This window comes from Panthera pardus, unplaced genomic scaffold (assembly GCF_024362965.1).
Source record: "Panthera pardus isolate Hobbes unplaced genomic scaffold, ASM2436296v1 HiC_scaffold_24, whole genome shotgun sequence".
NCBI lineage: Eukaryota > Metazoa > Chordata > Mammalia > Carnivora > Felidae > Panthera > Panthera pardus.
The window spans coordinates 75,706,953-75,725,609 of record NW_026526810.1 but is presented as its reverse complement, the minus strand read 5'-3'; the positions used below and the strand labels follow the sequence as shown (position 1 = coordinate 75,725,609).

Sequence of the window (18,657 nt, the reverse complement as noted above, 5' to 3'; positions counted from 1 at the left end):
ATAAATGTTAAAAAAATTTAATTGTTAAAAAAAAATGAACAAGGAGTAATTTTTGCTTGGGGCTCCAGAATATAAATTTATGACTTTGGGATGAAGCTTCTTTCTTTAAAAAAAAAAAAATCTTACTGGCAAATCAGTTGGATCATTCCAGCTGCGCCAGAGGCAGGATCTGACAGCTTTTTCTGAGCTCATGTGGTCCTAATCAGCTCAAGAAGAAAAGCCACCTTGGTGCCAGTTTGAAAGAGATTTTTAGTTTGTAATACATTAGACAACTTGAAAAACACAAAAACTTTTTCACTTCTCTTTAATCCAAGGGCTGTTTTTATTTGTGAGTTTTAGCTTTAGATAACTGAGAAAAATGAGAGAATGTTTGTGTCAGGTTATTTCCTGAAATCCCTTTTGTGGGGAAAATCCAAAGAGCGCATGATGTAAGTTACTTGATATGGAAGTCCTTAAAAAAAGAGCTAATTGTCCCTTGAAAAGAGATACACGCTCAACAGACCAAAGACCTGAGGAGTAAATTCATAACACTGTGCTCAAACTATAAAGAGAAGAAGCACAGAGAGAAAGAAAATTTATTTACGTGGATCATAGTTTTCATTTTATACCATGATATGGTCTGAGTACTTTTAACACATAACCTGGCATCTGCCCTTTGATTTATCCCAAAGTTTGCTTTTTGACATCCAAAACTTTTGCTAGAGCAGCCTGTGTGTCGCTCACTGGATTCACTGATCACATCTCTAGATGCAATTCACTTACAACATCTCTAGAATTATGTCTTGAAAGTTGTACCAGAGGAACCGGTTTTTCTTTAAGGATCTCAAAACATCTCAATGGCCTTTTCTGAGCTCTTAAAGGGTAATCATGAAGATGCGGGGAGGATGGGTGCAGTTTTTCCCAGGTTCGCTTGCAATCTCGAATGTTCCCGGGCATAATTTGGAGCGCCTCTGCTACCACGCGAGAACTTGTTTCTTTTACTCTGAAGTCTAGGGCAGAACCAATCATTCTCAGTAGCTGTTGCTCTGAGGAGAACCAAGAAGCGGTCATCCGCACCCTCCCACCTTCCAGGCCAAAGGTGCCTGTGAGTTATAGACTGTGCTCTTCAGAGGACAGAGGTGAGCCCCACATTTGTGACAAGACTGTAACAAAAGAGACTTAGCTCCTCCTGGTTGAACTGCTGCAATCCTGCTTGGTTGGCAATTTTCGGCTATTAGTGTCCAAATATCACCCACCCCTAACGGTGAAGGGAGTGGCAAATACAGTTTAATCAAAAGAAAACTGCAGAGAACTTCCATTTTAGGACACGTGACCTGTTGTGTCAAACACACGCTTCCCCCTTCCCCTCCCCCAAAGGCTGGATGCTCAGTTTTATTGAATATTGTTCAAAAATGTCACCTGGTCTCTTGGTTTGAACTTCGTGGCAGGCGTGCAAGAAATGGTTGCGCTTGTGGAGGAAAACTCCTCTCCCCGCTAAACCTGACGGACTCTTGCTGAAGTGCACATCCATGGCTCAGCACACAGTCACCAAACAGAGGGATTTCAGTTTTCCTTGGGAAAACTTTGTCCACAGAAATAGACTGATGATTGAAAGGACATAAAGGAAGCCTGTGTCTGTGGCAGGAACATAATTCTGTTAGTAAATCAAAACAAATCAGTACAAGTTTGCCTTCAGAAATATGGAGAAAAAAAGAGAACATGGTCCCTTCCTGTTGGGCTGTTCTACCAAATCAAAGCCAAAGATTCTAAATAGTGAGTTACTTGTGTCTTAAAAAGAAGGAAGCAGTCTAATTCGGTTTGAAGAGGAGATGAACACATATCAAAAGCGGTCTTTTAGCGAAGTGTCTCACAAAAGGACATTTTAGGGGTTTGCATATGCATTAAAAAGCTGCAATACTTGGCGTATTCAGGTAAGTATAGAATAAATAGGAAATGGTGAGATCATCGGAGATTGCACACTTCACATTCACACAGCTGAACAAAGAGCTTCATTATCGTCATGGCGATATGAGGACGCATCTGCGGCGCCATTCACCCCTCCTGGAGGTACCTTCATCAGTGGCTGCAGAGAATGGAGAAGGGGTGCCTTCTCTCAGGAACTCCAGTGTTATTTCTGAATTCACTAATATGGACGGTGTGCAAGTAAGGGGGTGTGTGCGCTAGAATCACACTTTCGACTTAACACCCACAGTTGGGTGCTTAGCTGTAGCCACTGGTTTTCTTTCTACATTCACAAAACTGGCAGATGAAACATGAAAAAGAATACTGACTCTTTAATCTCTGCTTCTCCACCTAAGGCCCAAGGCAGGCTGACAGGGAACTTCATTCTGGAAACAGGACTTTTTTTTTTTTTTTTTTAAATTCTGGATTACTTTTTCCTCTGCTTTTGAAAACTGTGGGCTATAGGGGGATGAACCTGACATAGACTTAAAACAGGAACAAGTTTCTTTATCTAAAAGTTAGAGTCCTTGATGCTTACAGGAAGGTCATTTTCAAAACCCACAGGAGAAACAGCATTAGAGGCAGAAACTGTGCATGAAGCGCTTTATTTACTTGCAACACAGACCGTTTTTCATTTGGAACTGCTCATAGGATCAACCAAGGCTTTGATGCTGTGCAGACTTTCCTATAGATTTTGCAATTAGTGAGTTAGATGTCTTAAATAGCAGGCATCCACAAATTGGTTTTCAGTGTGTGTGTGTGTGTGTGTGTGTGTGTGTGTGTGTGTGTGTGTGTTGTGAATCTCTGTGCTGAGCAATATTTGGTAAAGTTTAATGATATTTGGTACTTAACGTGAGTTACGAGCTTGAGGACAGAAGACCTGTGGATGTTCCGTGAATGACGATGCATCATCTATGGATTTTCCCCCTAATACACTAATGACAGGCCCTGCTTGAGTTGCTATCTGTGTGATTTATAACCTCAGAAGAGGTTTTTTCCTATACCACTGCCAATTGATAGATTTTTATTAACTGTTAATATTGAATCATACAGAGAAAACTTTTCATTGATTTAGGACGTGTCAATTTGTTAAGTTTAAAAAATAAATTCTCCTTTTTCTTCATGATAATGTACTGAATTGGAGACCAAGCCTTTTAAACACTGATGGTATCGTGTTCTAGGACAGGAAAAATCAAAGTGATGGTTGGCATGAGTGACATTTGAGATCTCAGATTTTTTTTCAAGCTTGCTTTCAGTTCAGCCAGAGTTTCTGTACCACTCATTCCTGCCCTTCTTGACCTAAAATAGTCAGGGACGGTATTTCTTAGCCCTTATACTTAAAATTTTTTTTTTGGTGGGGATTTGCTATATAAAGGGAAACAGTGAACTCTTGAGCATGGAAATAAGAAAAATTTACAGCTAGGAAATGAAGGAAATGGTGGATTTATTCACTCACTCAATACTCCTTTGAGTGCCTACTCTGTGCGAGGCACTGGGGGATCTCAAAGTAAGCAAAATTAGGTGCTGGCCCTGTCCCCCTTTTAGCCTCAGTCACGGTAATTCCATTTCCTTACCAGTGATTGGTTTAGGTTTGGAATACAGTGAGACCCACAGGGAGGTCTCTCTCTTGTTGGGAATTAATGGGAAAGTTTTCTTTATTCTGAAAAAAGGACTTACCTCAATGTGCCTTTCTATGGGAGACAGATACTTGGCATTTTCACTAAGAAACTTAAAACCGTGGTCACTCTTAGGGCAAGTGGTATGGGGGTCTGACCTGGTCTGGGTGAATCTTTTACCTCCCTTTAAAAATGAAGTATTGGCAAGGTTAAGCTGGAATGTAGGCAGAACTAAAAAAAGGTAAAAGGATGAGGTTGGATCTTAGATTTATTTTATGTCTCTTGTGGACCCTGTGTTTCTGGATGGGGTTGTTTTACGAAGCGCACTAAACATCTTGAACAAGAGATAGATGAGTAGTGAGGCATAGGTACACAGAAACCAATGTTTGGTAAAAACAGGAGTATTTAAAGGAGCCCAGACAAGTTTCATTTGTTCACCTGTGGTGTAGATTTTCAGAAACCGAGATACTTGGTTGTGAAAACGTTACAGATGCTCCCCTGTAGCAGGCATCGTTGACTGTCCACTGGACAGCTATTCTTTTTTTTTTTTTCCCAGTGTTATTTAGAAATAATGGACGTACATCCCTGTGTGAGTTTAAACACACAGCATGATGGTTTGATTTACATAGATTATGAAACAATGATTTCAACAGGATCAGCTAACATTCATCTTCTCATATAGGTAAAATAAGAAGAGAAAGAGGGAGAAAGGAAAGCAATGTGCTCCTTTTGAACTCGTAAGATTTACTCCTGACAACTTTCCTCTAGCTCCTGCAGCAGTCATCATGTTGCGTATTGAATGGCTTTTCTACCACTTGTCTCCCAAGTCCCAGTGGGGACGAACTTTGATTGTTTAAACCAGTCATGGCAATTCCATCTGGTGGGTGACTCTGGCATGGGCATTTGATGAAATGCTGGACAATGAGACATAAGGGGGCTCCTCTCTCCTGGAGGGCCTCTAAGAGTATTTTCTTTCAAGAATGAACACAAAATAGTGACTGACCCTTTCCTGACTTTGGACATTGTCTTGTGGGGAACTGGTGATGGGCAGTGCCACAGCTGTCTTTGGGTCATGAAGAGAAACTTGAGACGATTACAGAGAAAGCTGAACTCATTTTTGCCTGGGTTTTCTGTTACTTGTAACCGGATACATTCTAGTTGATGTGCCCCACCAAAAATTCTAGGAAGCCAGAGGGGATGTGGAGTTCATAAAGAGGTTCAAATGACCTGATCCTTAGTTAACACTAAATTAATGTAAAAACCATTGTAATGTTTATTTTTGAGAGAAAGAGAGAGACAGAGCGCAAGCAGGGGAGGGGCAGAGAGAGAGGGAGACACAGAATCCGAAGCAGGCTCCAGGCTCTGAGCTGTCAGCACAGAGCCCGACGTGGGGCTCGAACCCACAAACTGTGAGATCATGACCTGAGCTGAAGTCTGGCGCTCAACCGAGTGAGCCACCCAGGTGCCTCAATGTAAAAACCATTGTATGCTAAACACTTACACAAATTAAATCCTTATGTCACTCATTTGTGTTCAACAAGGAAAAGTTTGAGGTTTTCTGAGATAGTCAAGGTATCATTAAATCAACATTTTAAGGAAAGTAGTTATAACACATATAATGGGGGGTGGGGGGGGAGGGGGCACCTGGGTGGTGCTTGGGTGGCTCAGTTGGTTAAGCATCCAACTTTGGCTCAGGTTATGATCTCATAGTCCTTGAGCCCGTTTCACATTCTCTCTCTCTCTCTCTCTCTCTCTCTCTCTCTCTCTCTCTCTCTCTCCCCCCCCACCTCTTGTGTACCCACACCCCCCTCTCTCTCAAAAAACAAACATTAAAAAATTTAAAATAATTAAAACTTATAATGGCATCTTGTTCTTCATTTTGTATAAAGTACAAGAAGTAATGGAATTCATCTTATTTAGGTTGATTTAGGTTAAAATGGATGTTTTAGAAGTTTGTTTTTTTTTCTGAATGTGTTTTATAAGAGCAATGGGTCATTTTCTCTCAAATATCACATGTTTCCTTTTATGATAATAAAAGCTACTAATTGAAATAGTAATAAGGAAAAGCCCAAGGATCCATGTTAGGATTTCATTAGAATAGATGAGTCCAATTGAAGTTCTGGCTTACTTCCTGGGCAGAGAGGAAAGATCGTGTGTGGTATCATTCTGTGTCCTTTTCTTTCTTTCTTTTTTAACGTTTATTTATTTTTTGAGAGACAGAGACAGAGTATGAGCTGGGAAGGGGACAGAGAGAGAAGGGGAGTCACAGATGCCGAAGCAGGCTCCAGGCTCCAAGCTGTCACCACAGAGCCTGATGCGGGGCTCGATCCCATGAACTATGAGATCATGACCTGAGCTGAAGTTGGCTGCCTAACTGACTGAGCCACCCAGGCACCCCATTCTGTGTCCTTTTCTATGCTCTGGAATGTCCCCGACCCTACACCTCTGCCCATCTGCCACCTTGGCTTCTTGCCATCTTCTTTGAAGTTCCAGGGAAGATATGCTACCTCTGGAACTTCTCGTCCTCCCTTCCTGCCCCCCATCTCTGGGGTTTCAGTGTTTTGTTTATACTTCTCAATAGGAGTGCCTTGGTGGCTCAGTCGGTTGAGTGTCCAACTTCGACTTCGACTGTCATGATCTCACGGTTCGTGGGTTCAAGCCATGCGTCAGGCTCTGTGTTGACAGCTCAGTGCCTGGAGCCTGCTTCAGGTTCTGTGTCTTCCCCTCTCTCTGCCCCTCCCCCACTCATGCTCTGTCTCTCCCTCTTTCTCTCTCTCTCAAAAATAAACAAACATTAAAATAAGATAAAAAAATATACATCTCAATAGTCCTCATTTTACGCCACCTTTCCAAAATTGGTTGTTTTCATGCTATGGTCCCTACTAGTATGTAAGCTCCCTGAAGGTAGAGACCACATCTTAGTTATTTTTGAAACCTTACTGCAATACCACAAAGCTATACAGTAAGTACTCAGAGATTTTAGATGAACTTGAACAGGGAAAATTTTTGTATTCACATGTGCAACAAGCACATGGGAAAAATGTTAACCTGGGGAAAAAACTGAAGACCTCCTTTTGCTTACATGTTGACGATTACTTCCATTTATACTCTCTTGAATATCAGTGGAGAAGGCTAATACCTGACATCTTTGTAAAGAAGTCCTTCTCTTTATCAAGTAATCACATACTTGTTTCATTTGAGCACTGACCGAGATACCCTCGGTAGCCAATTCCCTACTTCTATTTTACTGTTATTCACAAGATTCAGCCAACTGAAGAGGAAAATGAAGCCATTAAGATTGTTAGTCAATTTGTATTTACTTCATGTAAGACAAGAATGCCTTCTAAATGCTAGTATAGTCCATCCTTCTCAAACGTTAACCTGAATGGGAGTCCACTGGGGATCTTGCTCACTGCAGATGAGGATTCAGTTAGCTGGGGGTAGGCCTGAAATTCTGTATTTCTATAAACGCAGGGACCAAGGACACTCAGCTGATAGTTAGGCCCTTGCTGATCTCTGTTCTCTGCCTGCCTTTAGACTGGAAAAGCCAAAATCCGTACTTCCTCAAAAAGAAAAAAAATAAAAAGACATAAAATAATACTGGCAATTCACTTCTACATAAAAACCTGACTTTATTTCTTCTCCATGTGAGCATCTTTTTTGGTTAATGGACAGGCACACGACGTGGGCTGACTTGGCTTCTGAAAAAAGTCTGACACGGTAGCTATTACATATATTTCTTTTCATGGGCATTTCCATATTCATACGGAAGAAGAGGAAAAACTCATTTGCTTTGGGAAAAAGTCCAACCAATGATCAGGTTGCAGCTAAATCCCTGAAGGCCCAGCCCCGAAAAAGGCTAAGATCGAAAGATAGAAAAAAAAAGTCCCCTGTGCTATTTGCACTCGGCCCACCCACCAAACTTTGTGCCTTCCTTTCTCCCTTCATTGCAGCTTCCTTTACTGTGTGCAATGGCTGCATACCCAAATCAACAATTAAATTCCCCCTTTGTTTGCGTGGCAGATGACAAATGCATGGAGGACATCTTGTGTTTCCGAGGCAGGCAGGGCACTTACTTTGATTGATGCTCGGTTGTGGAAAAAAATGAGCTGGGAAGGAATTACAATGGAGGGCCTGCAGACTGGAAGGGGATATACTAATTAGTCCTGCATTAAGCAGTCGGCTTGCATTTGGCGATGAGACGCCTTCAGGAGGGAAGCGTAGGGGTTATTGATGCAAAACAGCATGCATTGCATTATGCCAGGTAGCTGTGTATTACTTTTGTTAAGAAGGATAAAATTTTGTAATTGAGAAATAAATGCTTAGGCTACTGTATTTTTTTTTCTTTTTTAACATCCTCCAAATATATTGGGCAGCCCATCCTTTTGTAATTCTACGAGATCTTGTAGACAAGGCAGAAGTCCTTCTTTCTTTGTGAAATAACTCTTACAGAGTTTCTTCATCCTGGTTAAGGTTCTAGGAAGGGAAAACTGCTACCAGTTCTATACTTTCTGGCTCCTTTTCTCTAAAGTCCCACGGTTGCAGAGCCCTGAGCCTTGCTAGTGGAGCACGACATTGTAAAGGGAAGTTTCTCTCTGCCACTCTTTCCAGGTTTTAGAAACATTGCTGATTTGACCTGGAAAGGACCCTAGGGGTATCTCAAGACAAATTCAGCAACTTCTATAGACAGAAGGCTGGACTAAAAGGGATGAAAGAGAGATGCAAAATATGTTTCTCTGTTCGGTTTAGCATTTGTGGTTTGCCCTTCTATTTTGGGCTAAAGGCAGGGCGAGAGTAGTAGATGGCTGCACTAGCTAACCGGGATCTGGGACTCCAGGGAGACCTGACTGGTCATCTTCAGGCCAATACCTCCTGAGCAATGGAGAAGTGGAGAGTGTGATAGGCAAAGATGCTCAAATAATCGCTTATATGAGTAGTTTAAAATTCAAACCGTGGAATGGTGATTTGGTCAATTTGGCCTGGAGAATCAGTGAAATTGGGTTCAATGACTCCAGTAAGGTGGTGTAAGGAAAACAAATCAGAGGGGTCTTTGGTCACAGTGTGAAAGAAGAGGGCCTACAACCCCCTTGGTTTTAGAATCCCAGTAGGATTTCACTCACCCACCATGTTGGTAAGGATAATGCGATTCTTACTGATTGTTTATGTTGGAAGCTAGTGTGAACTATCGGGCCACTCATGTTAACTTGGTGGGAGAGTGAGTGGTCCGGAGTTCTTGGTTCAACTGATGAAAGTTGTCAATTCCTGATGGAGCTGAGATTCCCCTCTACTTTTCTTATTCTAGAGACAAGTTCATCTATGGATTTACAGATGCCTAAGCTAGGAGAAAGATATAAGTGATAAAAATAGCATTCTGAGTTCTCAAAGACTATTGAGTCTTTTATTTTAAAGTTTTATCTGTAAACCGGAGTGTAAGACAGATATCAAACTATCAGAAATATCAGATGGCTAAAACCTGCCTTTCATGCACAGAAACAGGAATTGTGCCAATAGCTCTAGGAAGAAAAGCTAAATAGTTAATGTAGTTTATTTTTTAACCACCCCTTTGTTTTAGAATTCTATCTTATTCCTGAGCCGATTCTCTGTCACCGTGACCTTCTCCCGCCAAGAAGGTACAGTTGAGGCATCCTTCAGTAATAGCCTAGGGCTTTGGACGAGCAGGATACTGCACTGGCATTTTGCCTTTTCTTCCAATGTTTACACAACCAAGACTTATTACATGCTCTGTCATTTTGTTACTGGGCTGGCTTTGGTTTGAGAATTAGGTAAACATCAGACATTCCATCACACAATTTTAGACTCAATCTTACTTTATAATGATGTTAATGTTTATTGTACAAAGCGAGATGCATTTGTATATTTTAGCATTTTATTTCAGTCACAGAATGCAAAACCTGACATTGGCATCAGTTTGATTTGTGTGTGTGTGTGTGTGTGTGTGTGTGTGTGTGTGTGTGTGATTGAAGATATTAAGCACTACAAGAACGTTGAAATTTCAATCTGATTAGGATCAAAATTCTTCAGGATCAAAACACTCCTTTTCCTCCCCCTACAGTTTTACTAATTGTGTGCTACTTGACATTGTGGAGTTATTCCACAGCATGATAGCTAAATATGTGAAGTGTATTTTACTGTGCGGAATTATCAGCTCATTTTATTTGTTTTTCATGTGTTTGAGGTTATTAAAAGAACTTAAAATTAGAAGTCGTGTGTATGAGTTGAAAGAGTGAACTCAATCATTGTTAGTAGGCTAAATCATAAAGCAATAGCCAGTATGTCAATATCAAGTAATGAAAAAAATCACAGAATTTAAAAGCATACCTTCTCTGTTTATTAGTTGGCAAGATACCAGAAAAATTAGGAGACTGGTACAATAGTGAATGGTGGAGTTGTTTATTTTCAGCACTTGCAAATTATTCTGGTTACTGAAAATGAGATAAAAGTAGATTGGAAAAGAATGGCATCAGACATATTTGTTGGAGACCTCTGCTTCATGGGAAGAAATGAATTGCCCTAGCTCACTGTTCCTGAGGAATTGTGTTTCTTCAAGCTGTAAATCAAATCCCAGAGAGATAGCATGACGTTTTCCAAATAATAACTGAGGATGACATAGTTCTTTTTTGTCAGCATCAGGTTTCTGAAGTTAGACCTCAATTAAGATTCCAAAATGAAAAAGCACCCTTCACCCCCCACACGCATGGTGCATGACAGTGTCCTAAAAACAGTATATTCATTTTTAAAGTCTGGATCTCTGGCATATATCAGTCCAAAAGTATATCTATAGCCTCCTCCAAAGATCCTGATTTTTCTCCATTTTCTCTAAATTCCCAGCTAAAAAGAACCTGATGTTTCTTTTCAGGAAGCAGCATCATTTTTTTCCCCCAATTAATTGAAGAGCCATCTGCTTCTGCGATGCACAACACCCATTCATTCTTAGCAACAAGTGTGTTCCCCAAATCCCTGGTGTGCAATACCAAGGCACGCACTCAGTGTTGGGAGTAGAATCTGCTGGAGAGCAGCCTTGCAGGCAGGCTTTTCCCAGAGACGTGATGTATACAAAATTTGACACTGAACTTGGTCCCACATCAGTGTTGCTAATGCACGGTTAAAAGGCAGCACAAGATGCTCACACTTCGAGGCTTTGGCGGGCTTACTGTCTTGCCATTATGCTTTTGAAGATGCGAGTTTAAAATGAGCAAACAACAGCAAAGGGCAGGACAGACCTGAGCCAGCTCTCCTCAACCATGGCAAGAAAGGGGCGGGGGGAGGAAGTAAATTACAAAGGCCACCCGGCTAGCATTTCTACATAAAACCTTGACCGTCACGCTGTAGTATTTCATTGGTGGCCCTTGCCTGTATTTAAAACCAGAGTTCAAAACTGGGTTTAGAACATTCTAGGAAGATGAGCTGGTTGGCCCCTCATCTTTTAGGAAGACTCTACTGATTGGTCATAAAAAGGACCTCTTGTGGGAAAAGGGGCAGCCTCTTGCTAAGAGGTTCAGTAGTCTAGTGCCTTATGCTTCATGGGATTGTCCGAGGCCCTCAACACACGGTGTAAACGGCCCGGCTGAATGTGATGAGGAAAAGCTGCATGGGACCCGGTGTGGGAGTTTCTGCTTGGACCTGGCCAGAACACCATGGGTCCTTCTTTCTTCCAATGCCAAAAAAGGTACCTTGGATATCAGCTTGTGAGTCAGGAGCTGGGAACCAGACTCAAACAGCTGAGATGAGTTTCCCTCTCCTGGGAGTTGGGAGACGGAGGTAAGTTTTCCTTTGAATAACCCTCTTTCCAGAAATACAGTGAAAAGACACTGCCTTTGAGAGCTGCTGTATCCACACGACGTGCTCTGCCACTGTGTCCCAGCTCCCCTGGGCCTCAGTTTTGCGGTTAGTCAAGTAGGAATTGTTAAAGTCTCTGGTCTATTTGAACTTGTTTTCTCCCTTGTATCTCTTGAAACAGAGACCACACATTTCAGAGTGGAACTTGCCCTCTAGAAAATGAAAGGGTCAAGAAAGCACTTACGACAAAGGTTTTCCCATGGCTTTATGGGAGAGAGAGCACAAGAGAACACAAAATCCTGTGTGAGGGCCTAAACATCCAGCAATTTCTCTAGGCCTGAGGTCCAGCTTTCAATCTAATTCCAACACAGGTGGAAGTGATGTAGGTCTCACTTTTTCTCACTGTGTGCTGACAGTCATCTCAAATGCACACGGGAGACACCAAGGGAAAAATCGGCACTGAAACCAAACAAGCATCGGAGAGCGATGATGCCAGCCAGGCTGTTCTCTCACACAGGAGGTACTTACGGTCCAAGTGACTGTGCCTGATGCCCTCGACGTCTTCGGCATGGATGAAATGGTAGCATCTCTTCCCTACAATGTCTACAGGGGTCAGATCCATATAATCGCTAATCCTGCAAAGAGAAGAAAATAGGCTGGAATTCAGAAAGGGGGAAGTACAGAAATTGTTCAATGACTTAGAAATACATCTACTTACAGTTTTCATTATACTGCGGGTACCCACGAGGACATGGAACTTGGAGGGAAAACCCATCACAGACAAGATTATTTCTTTAACGGACAACAGACTTTTTCAAAAGTAGGAAATGTACCAGATGAAGCAACTGTGTTTAAATAATGAGACAGGTTTTTCTTTTTTTTTTTTTTTTTTTTGGCATCAGAATACACATTTAGACAACATAATTCTGTGAAATTATTGAGAATCAGTAACAATACAAGATCCTTATTAGAAGCCAAGATAATTCAAGGTTACATAATAAAATAAAAACATGTTATGTTTATACGGAATGATTAGAGACACCTTTCATTTAAACAGATTGGTCTTCTATTGGGTATTTCCATGAAAAGGGCTTCAGCTGCTTCTTGGCACAAAGTCCAAATTGGCATTCAAGGGATATAATTTAAATGCTGAGACATACAGATGCCTGGGGGTATTATCTTTTTTAGTCTTAGTCATTTGGGAGCTCTGCTTTCACTCCTGGCCCTTTTAACTGGTACTTTGTGGTGGATTCCACACAGAAACTTTTAAACCATTTCAGCAGCTCTTCCAGGCTTGTGCTCGACAGTACGTGTGTGTAAGCCTGTGTCATTGATTGTCCAGACGTCAATGTCCTCGGGCGGGAGCACAGAAAAATGGAACAGAAATTGGAAAACATGTTGGAGGAATCTGCCTGATTTACACAAAGACGTCAAAATGTTTATTATCCTCCTCCCTGTCCGGGTACAGGCTGGTTTTGGTCAGTCCAAAACAGAATCTATCTTTTGTTTAATGTATGTTCTTCACTGTCCCTGTGCTTTTTCTGGTTTATGGCTTACAATGTATCCAAATAGGAAGTGAGGCTTTAGAAATGACATATTTAAGAAACCTATGAGATCACTGGTGGAGAGTTCAGTCTGACCCCGAGGGCTGGGAAAGAAGGAACAAAACAAAAACAGCATAATGTGGAATATGATTAAAATACGCTACCAGTGAGTGAACTTCTCAGTGTCTAATATTAAACATTAAATAATATTTTTGGCCAAACAAGAATTCTTGGTAAGATGAGACTAAGCGGGGCAATATAAAGAATGTTTTTTTCAGAACCCCATGGTTTTCTGGTACAAAACAGAGTAGTTGGTGTTTTCCTAAAACCATTAGCTGCTTTCCAAGCACAGTTTACACCCCCTTTCTGCAAATGAGTGAACAAAGATGTCATTAAAAGGCCCTCATTGGCGTTTCTGAAATTTGCCAGCTCCCTGAAAACATTAGATGTTGGCTTTGCCTGCGGCTGCGCTAAGGAATGCAGAGGAGAAGAATGGTTTGCAGAGGGAAAAATCGGCACTGAAACCAAACAAGCATCAGAGAGGGAGGGCACAGGGCTTGAGTTTCTAGTTATCGATTCCCTAATTAAACAATAACCCTCCCCCTCTCCCCCCCCCCCCCCCCCCCCAAGAAAAAGCCAGTCATACTTTCGGGAAGACATTCTCTAGTTTTACTGTTTATTTGAATGAAATCCTTCAGAACCAGAGCCCTTTACCGTGGCGAATGTGACCAGCTCAGTGTTCAGAGACCTCTTAATACACATGTAGAAAGCCCCAGACCAGTCTGATGACCTATATCAGGATTAGAATCCTAATGGCCCTTGGTATTGTGAGCCTCAGTTTCCTTATCTGTAAAAACAACTGAAGTGGTTGGGGAGGGGATGAACGAACGAAATGAAATGAACACAGCACAGTGCCTGGAATACAGGGTAGGCCTTTTCCTCAGATAAGCAATTACCTTTAACACAGGTCTTTTTAAAATAACTTGTATCATTTTCAGTTGGGAAGTAATACTATATTGTATTGGCTAATAAGGGGTTGTGGAAAATAGTTTTTTTTTCTTTTCTTTTTTTTTTTTTTAAAGGGAAGAAAGAAAGCTTAAAGTGGGTCACAGAAAATGATCTCAATTACTGGAGTGGTACCATAAGGCACTCGGGTCCATGAAGCAGAATTAATCAATCTGTGATCACAGGAATGAAAATTAAGTGAGGGCTTTGGGATAGGGCAATCACCGGGAGCAGGTAAATAAGATGAGGCTCTGTTTTTTTGGAGAGGGTGGTGGTAGTAAGTCTAAATCAAGGGAGCCGACGTATGTTTTCAAAGAAGCAAAGCCATAGGTCATCGGACTTAGTATCTGCCTCCCTGGCTTGGATCCCCATCTCCAGCATTCTATGTTTTTAATCAGAATAAACAGCTTTGTGGGCTATAATCGTGTTCTGTAATGGATGGGTAGATATGAAAGGTCCCCTTCAGTGGTTAGTCTGATTGATTCCTTACCACTCAGCCTGACTTCTGTAAAAAAAAAAAAAAAAAAAAAAAAAAAAAAAGTGACAAGGGATACAGGAAGGCCCACAAGGAGCTAAATGTCTTTTTTTTTTCTTTTTCCTTCTTTCTCCTTTTTTTTTTTTTTTTTTTTTTTTTAAATCTGCCACCTTTGGGTTCAAATTGTGACATTGGGCATACCATTTGACCTTTCTCTCTAAACTGAAACTGCCTGAGGTTGATGAAGACAGTGGCAACATCCATCTTCCAGAAGTGCCCTGAAGCTTAAATGAGATGGTGTACCCAATGAGCTTTGCACATTGCCGAGTGTGGAGTTAGTGTTCAATAAACATTAACTACCTTCATTATCACTTGCGAACCTTAGCTGATCATTTTGGCTAACCGTCTTTCCTGATAGTCTTTGGCCATTCCGGAAGACCTCTCACATAGCCAAATATGCAGTCACAATGATAAAAATGTTAACAAATGCCAACAAAACTTGAAAAACAGAGTTAGAGTTACTCATTAAATAATAGTGACGGGTTCATGGTATCTTCTAACCCAGCGAACACTAATAGCTCAGGTGGGTGTCTTTTTCCCCCTGTGAATTCTTTCCTCTGAATCGAATCCTGACCAGAAATGGTAGGCATATCTAACTTGGTCTCCACATCTTCAGTGCTTCCCAGTGGAACTGAATGCAGGTGCCGTCCGTCTTCCTCTTGGTGAGGCCCTGGAGAGGTCAATTATGCAAGCTGCTTGACCATTCTGCTCTTATTTCCCCTCTGAAAGCACTAGCAGGGCTCAGTGAATATACACTGCCTTTATGCCTGACAATAGTCTGTGCGACAAAAGCACCCTCTCAAAATGGCCTCAGTAACTCTCTCGGTGGCACCAGCAGATGGATGGTATCACTAAAGCTTCCTTCTCATGGCTGATACATGCGGGGTTCCTCTTCACTTTTCTCCCTGGCCCCCGTGATTCTCTCTTCCTCAAATCAGTCTCATGATGGGCTTGTGACTTCTAGGTGAAAGGTCTGAGGGGGCACTGTCCCATTTCCTTGTCCCTTGCTTTGCGCTTAATGGAAAAAGTGAACTTTTCAACCAGAGGCTAAAAAGTCCTTTTATCCCAGCTCAGTGGTAAGGAAGGACTGCCAAATCATTTATACGATGAGTCTTTTTTTTTTTTTTTAATTTATAAAAACAAAATCCTCAGGATTACAATGTTTTATTTAATAGTTTTGAAAAATTCTCACCCTTTTTCCTCTGTGGGCCTCAAATTCTCGTTTTTTCCTCTACATGTGTTGTGGCCTGAATGTGTCCCTCCTACCACTGAATGTATATATTGAAGCCTTTTTACCCAATGTGATGGTATGAGACGGTGGGGCCTTTGGGAGGTAATTAGGTTTAGACGAGGTCATGGGGATAGAGCCCCCATGATGGGATTAATGTCCTCCTAAGAAGAGGAAGGGACCAGAGTGCTCTCGGTCCTTTGTGAAGACGCAGCAAGACGTCTGCTACCTACAAACCAGGAAGTGGGCTCTCACCTGGAACCTAATTAGCTTGTACCTTTTAAAAAAAAAACTTTTTTTTTTTTTTTTCCTGGAAGAGAGAGTGGCTGGAGCAGGGGAGAGGAGCCAAGGGAGAGAGAGAATCTTAAGTAGGCTCCATGCTCAGTGAGGAGCCCAACATGGGGACCCACAACCCTGGGATCATGACCTGAACTGAAATCAAGAGTCGGATGCTCAACCGACTGAGCCACCCAGCAGCCCCAGCTTGTACCTTGGTCCTGGGCTTCCCAGTCTCCAGAACTGTGAGAAATACGTGCCTGTTGTTGAAGTCCCCCAGATAGTAATGTGTTATAGCAGCCAGGCAGGCAGTAAGACAGTGTGCTGAATGCCTGTATGAACACTGTCCATCGTGAGGCTGGGCCCTTACAGTAGTCAGGAAGTGGGTCTGGCTGAGACATCAGGAGATACCTTTCACTGCATAATTCTGCCAAACGTATCAGCCCTGCTCTCTCCTTGGGTTCTCGGCCAAAATGGGTCTTAATTATAGCATATGGCTGTCTGGGTGTCCCAATTCATTCCATTGTTGTCCCTAATGTAAATCAGGACGGCAATGTAAATTTTGAATAAAAAGCATGTTTGGTGTCAGTCCAAGCAGCCATTAAAAATAAGATCAGGATTTATAATGAGCCTCACTGGGAGAGTAAAATCCTTCAGACTGCTGAAAACACCAACCTTCACCAATGTGTAACACACAACAGAGGAAATGAAAACAAAAACAAAGTACCTATTTTCACAGTAAATGATATTGAGGTCCATATTTACTCGAGTGACGAACATATGGCAGTCAATTCTGACTTCATTGATCGTAGGGGGAGGCAGGGCATGAGCCACAACCACAAGACCCATGATTTGGCTGGGAACGGTCCTCCCGTGGGATAGTGACACCCTCAGTCGTAGCCGGCCTGTTATGTGAATCACCTGTAATAGAACATTAAGTACACGACACAGTCAAATTTACATCTGGGATGTGACAGTATTTCTTGCAAGAAATGCAAAATTACATCTGGAACAACCAACATTAGCTTGTATCTTCTGTAATCATAATGGCTGTCAAAGTGCCCTTGATGTCCTCAAGGCAGGGACAAAAGAGAAATAATATTATATGCTGAGCTTTTCTCAGTGCGGCATTATTATTGTGCAATTCTATTTTCAGGACTTTTTCTTTCCCTTTATTCTTCTTCTCCTCCTCCTCCTCTCTCTCTCTCTATCTCTCTATCTCTCTGTCTCTCTTTACATTTAGAGGAAGCGTATAACCAGTTAAAATGACCAGAAAGTTGAGCAATGAGCTGCAAAAAGAAATGTTTGCATTATCAGCACTTGTTAATGGATGATGTTTGTCTGTCTCCAGATCTGTACTGAGTGGATTACAATGGCCATCTCCTTTCAGAAGTATGGCTCATAGCTTTCCTTTGCTGGGGGGGTTTGATATTGCAAAAAGGCCAAAGCCTCCAATGAGCAAGTCTTAGTGACCATGACATGAATGGGCCTTTTAGAGCATAGATATTCCATGTTAGAAATCACTGAGTTACCAGTAATGCTGTGATTTAGTGCTCTATGGGTTGGAGATCCGAGGACTTTGGCCTATCATTTGTTCCTTGAGCTCGTTCTAAAGCAGGATCAGGAAATTTGCACCATTTTGGTGGCTTGTTTGGTTACTTGTGCAGACACAGGAGGGAGAATGTTGGGCTGTCATTTTTGGTTTCTTAGCCAAAGTATACCCTAGATAGTCCAAGCCATCTAGAACCAAATGAAAGTGGTTCGTCTTTGTCACACATTTTAAACAGTATTTTTACAGACGTCCTTTTAAAAGTTGCTTTGCTTATAAACTACACATAGAAGGACAGCCATAATGTCAACTTCTTTAAGCGATGTTTTGAGGAAACATAAATCATAAAAGTATGGAAAGTATAAAGGATTTGTGTATTTTGTGATGATGGAAGTTGTGTGGGGTGGTGGGGGGAGGAGGGTGTTGGAGGCATGCGTGCACACGCGCGCGCGTGTGTGTGTGTGTGTGTGTGTGTACTCTATGTTCCTAGGATGGTGCTACAGTGTGGGTGGGCCTCCAAAACTAGGTTGTAGATGTAATCACTGTGATTCACTGTACCAGGGAGGTCGGTTTAGTAGCTAACCAAGTTCTCCCTTTGGTTTGCCTCTCCAAAAATGCATCATTGACCATCAAACCATCTTTTGAGATTGTTGGCTTCCCTCTTTGCCATAAGGAACTGAAGTGGGAAGTAGATCTCTGGCCTCCCAGGAACAGTAGGATCTAATGCCTGCTCTCCTTTGCAGGGGCTTGACTGGTAATTCCTTTTTCATTTTGTTTTTGTTTCCCTCAAGTTACTCAGTTTTCCAAAAGCAAGCCACACCGCTGTCAGTCAAGAGGCAGGATCAAAGCTTATGGGGCTGCTCTTCGGAGTCCTGGTGTCCTAAAGAATACCTCTTTCCCTGTTCCCTTTACATTTGCACCCAGAGCTGCAGATCTGGAAACACCAACGAGAAGGATTATTTAGGGTATTTCAGGAGCAGCTTTTTGACCACCCACATTTGAAGTTGACTAAATTCATACTTAATGCACCTTTGCTTTAAGCTTTGGTCAGACGAGCTACTTTATGAATATTTGAAAATGTTCCTAGAGGCACGGATGCTAAAACACCATCACAGACACACATTTTTGTAAGACCTCATTAACTAATAAAGAAATAGCTAAAAGAA

The 18,657-nt window shown here is 41.8% G+C and overlaps 1 protein-coding gene and 1 long non-coding RNA gene across 10 annotated transcripts in view; one reads left to right on the top strand and one right to left on the bottom strand.

The window, feature by feature from the left end:
• NPAS3 (neuronal PAS domain protein 3) overlaps window positions 1–18,657 on the bottom strand; it is an 857,733-nt gene that overhangs the window by 13,284 nt on the left and 825,792 nt on the right. For all 9 annotated transcript variants that reach the window (XM_053889336.1, XM_053889339.1, XM_053889341.1 and 6 more), the window contains 2 exons: window positions 16,670–16,863; window positions 11,883–11,989 (listed from right to left, as the gene is read on the bottom strand). In XM_053889336.1, coding sequence (XP_053745311.1) covers window positions 11,883–11,989; window positions 16,670–16,863 — 301 coding nt within the window. The remainder of the gene's footprint in view (window positions 1–11,882; window positions 11,990–16,669; window positions 16,864–18,657) is intronic.
• The window catches only part of LOC109254305 (uncharacterized), a 212,729-nt gene that overhangs the window by 82,703 nt on the left and 111,369 nt on the right, over window positions 1–18,657 (top strand). The gene's annotated exons all lie outside the window — the stretch shown is intronic.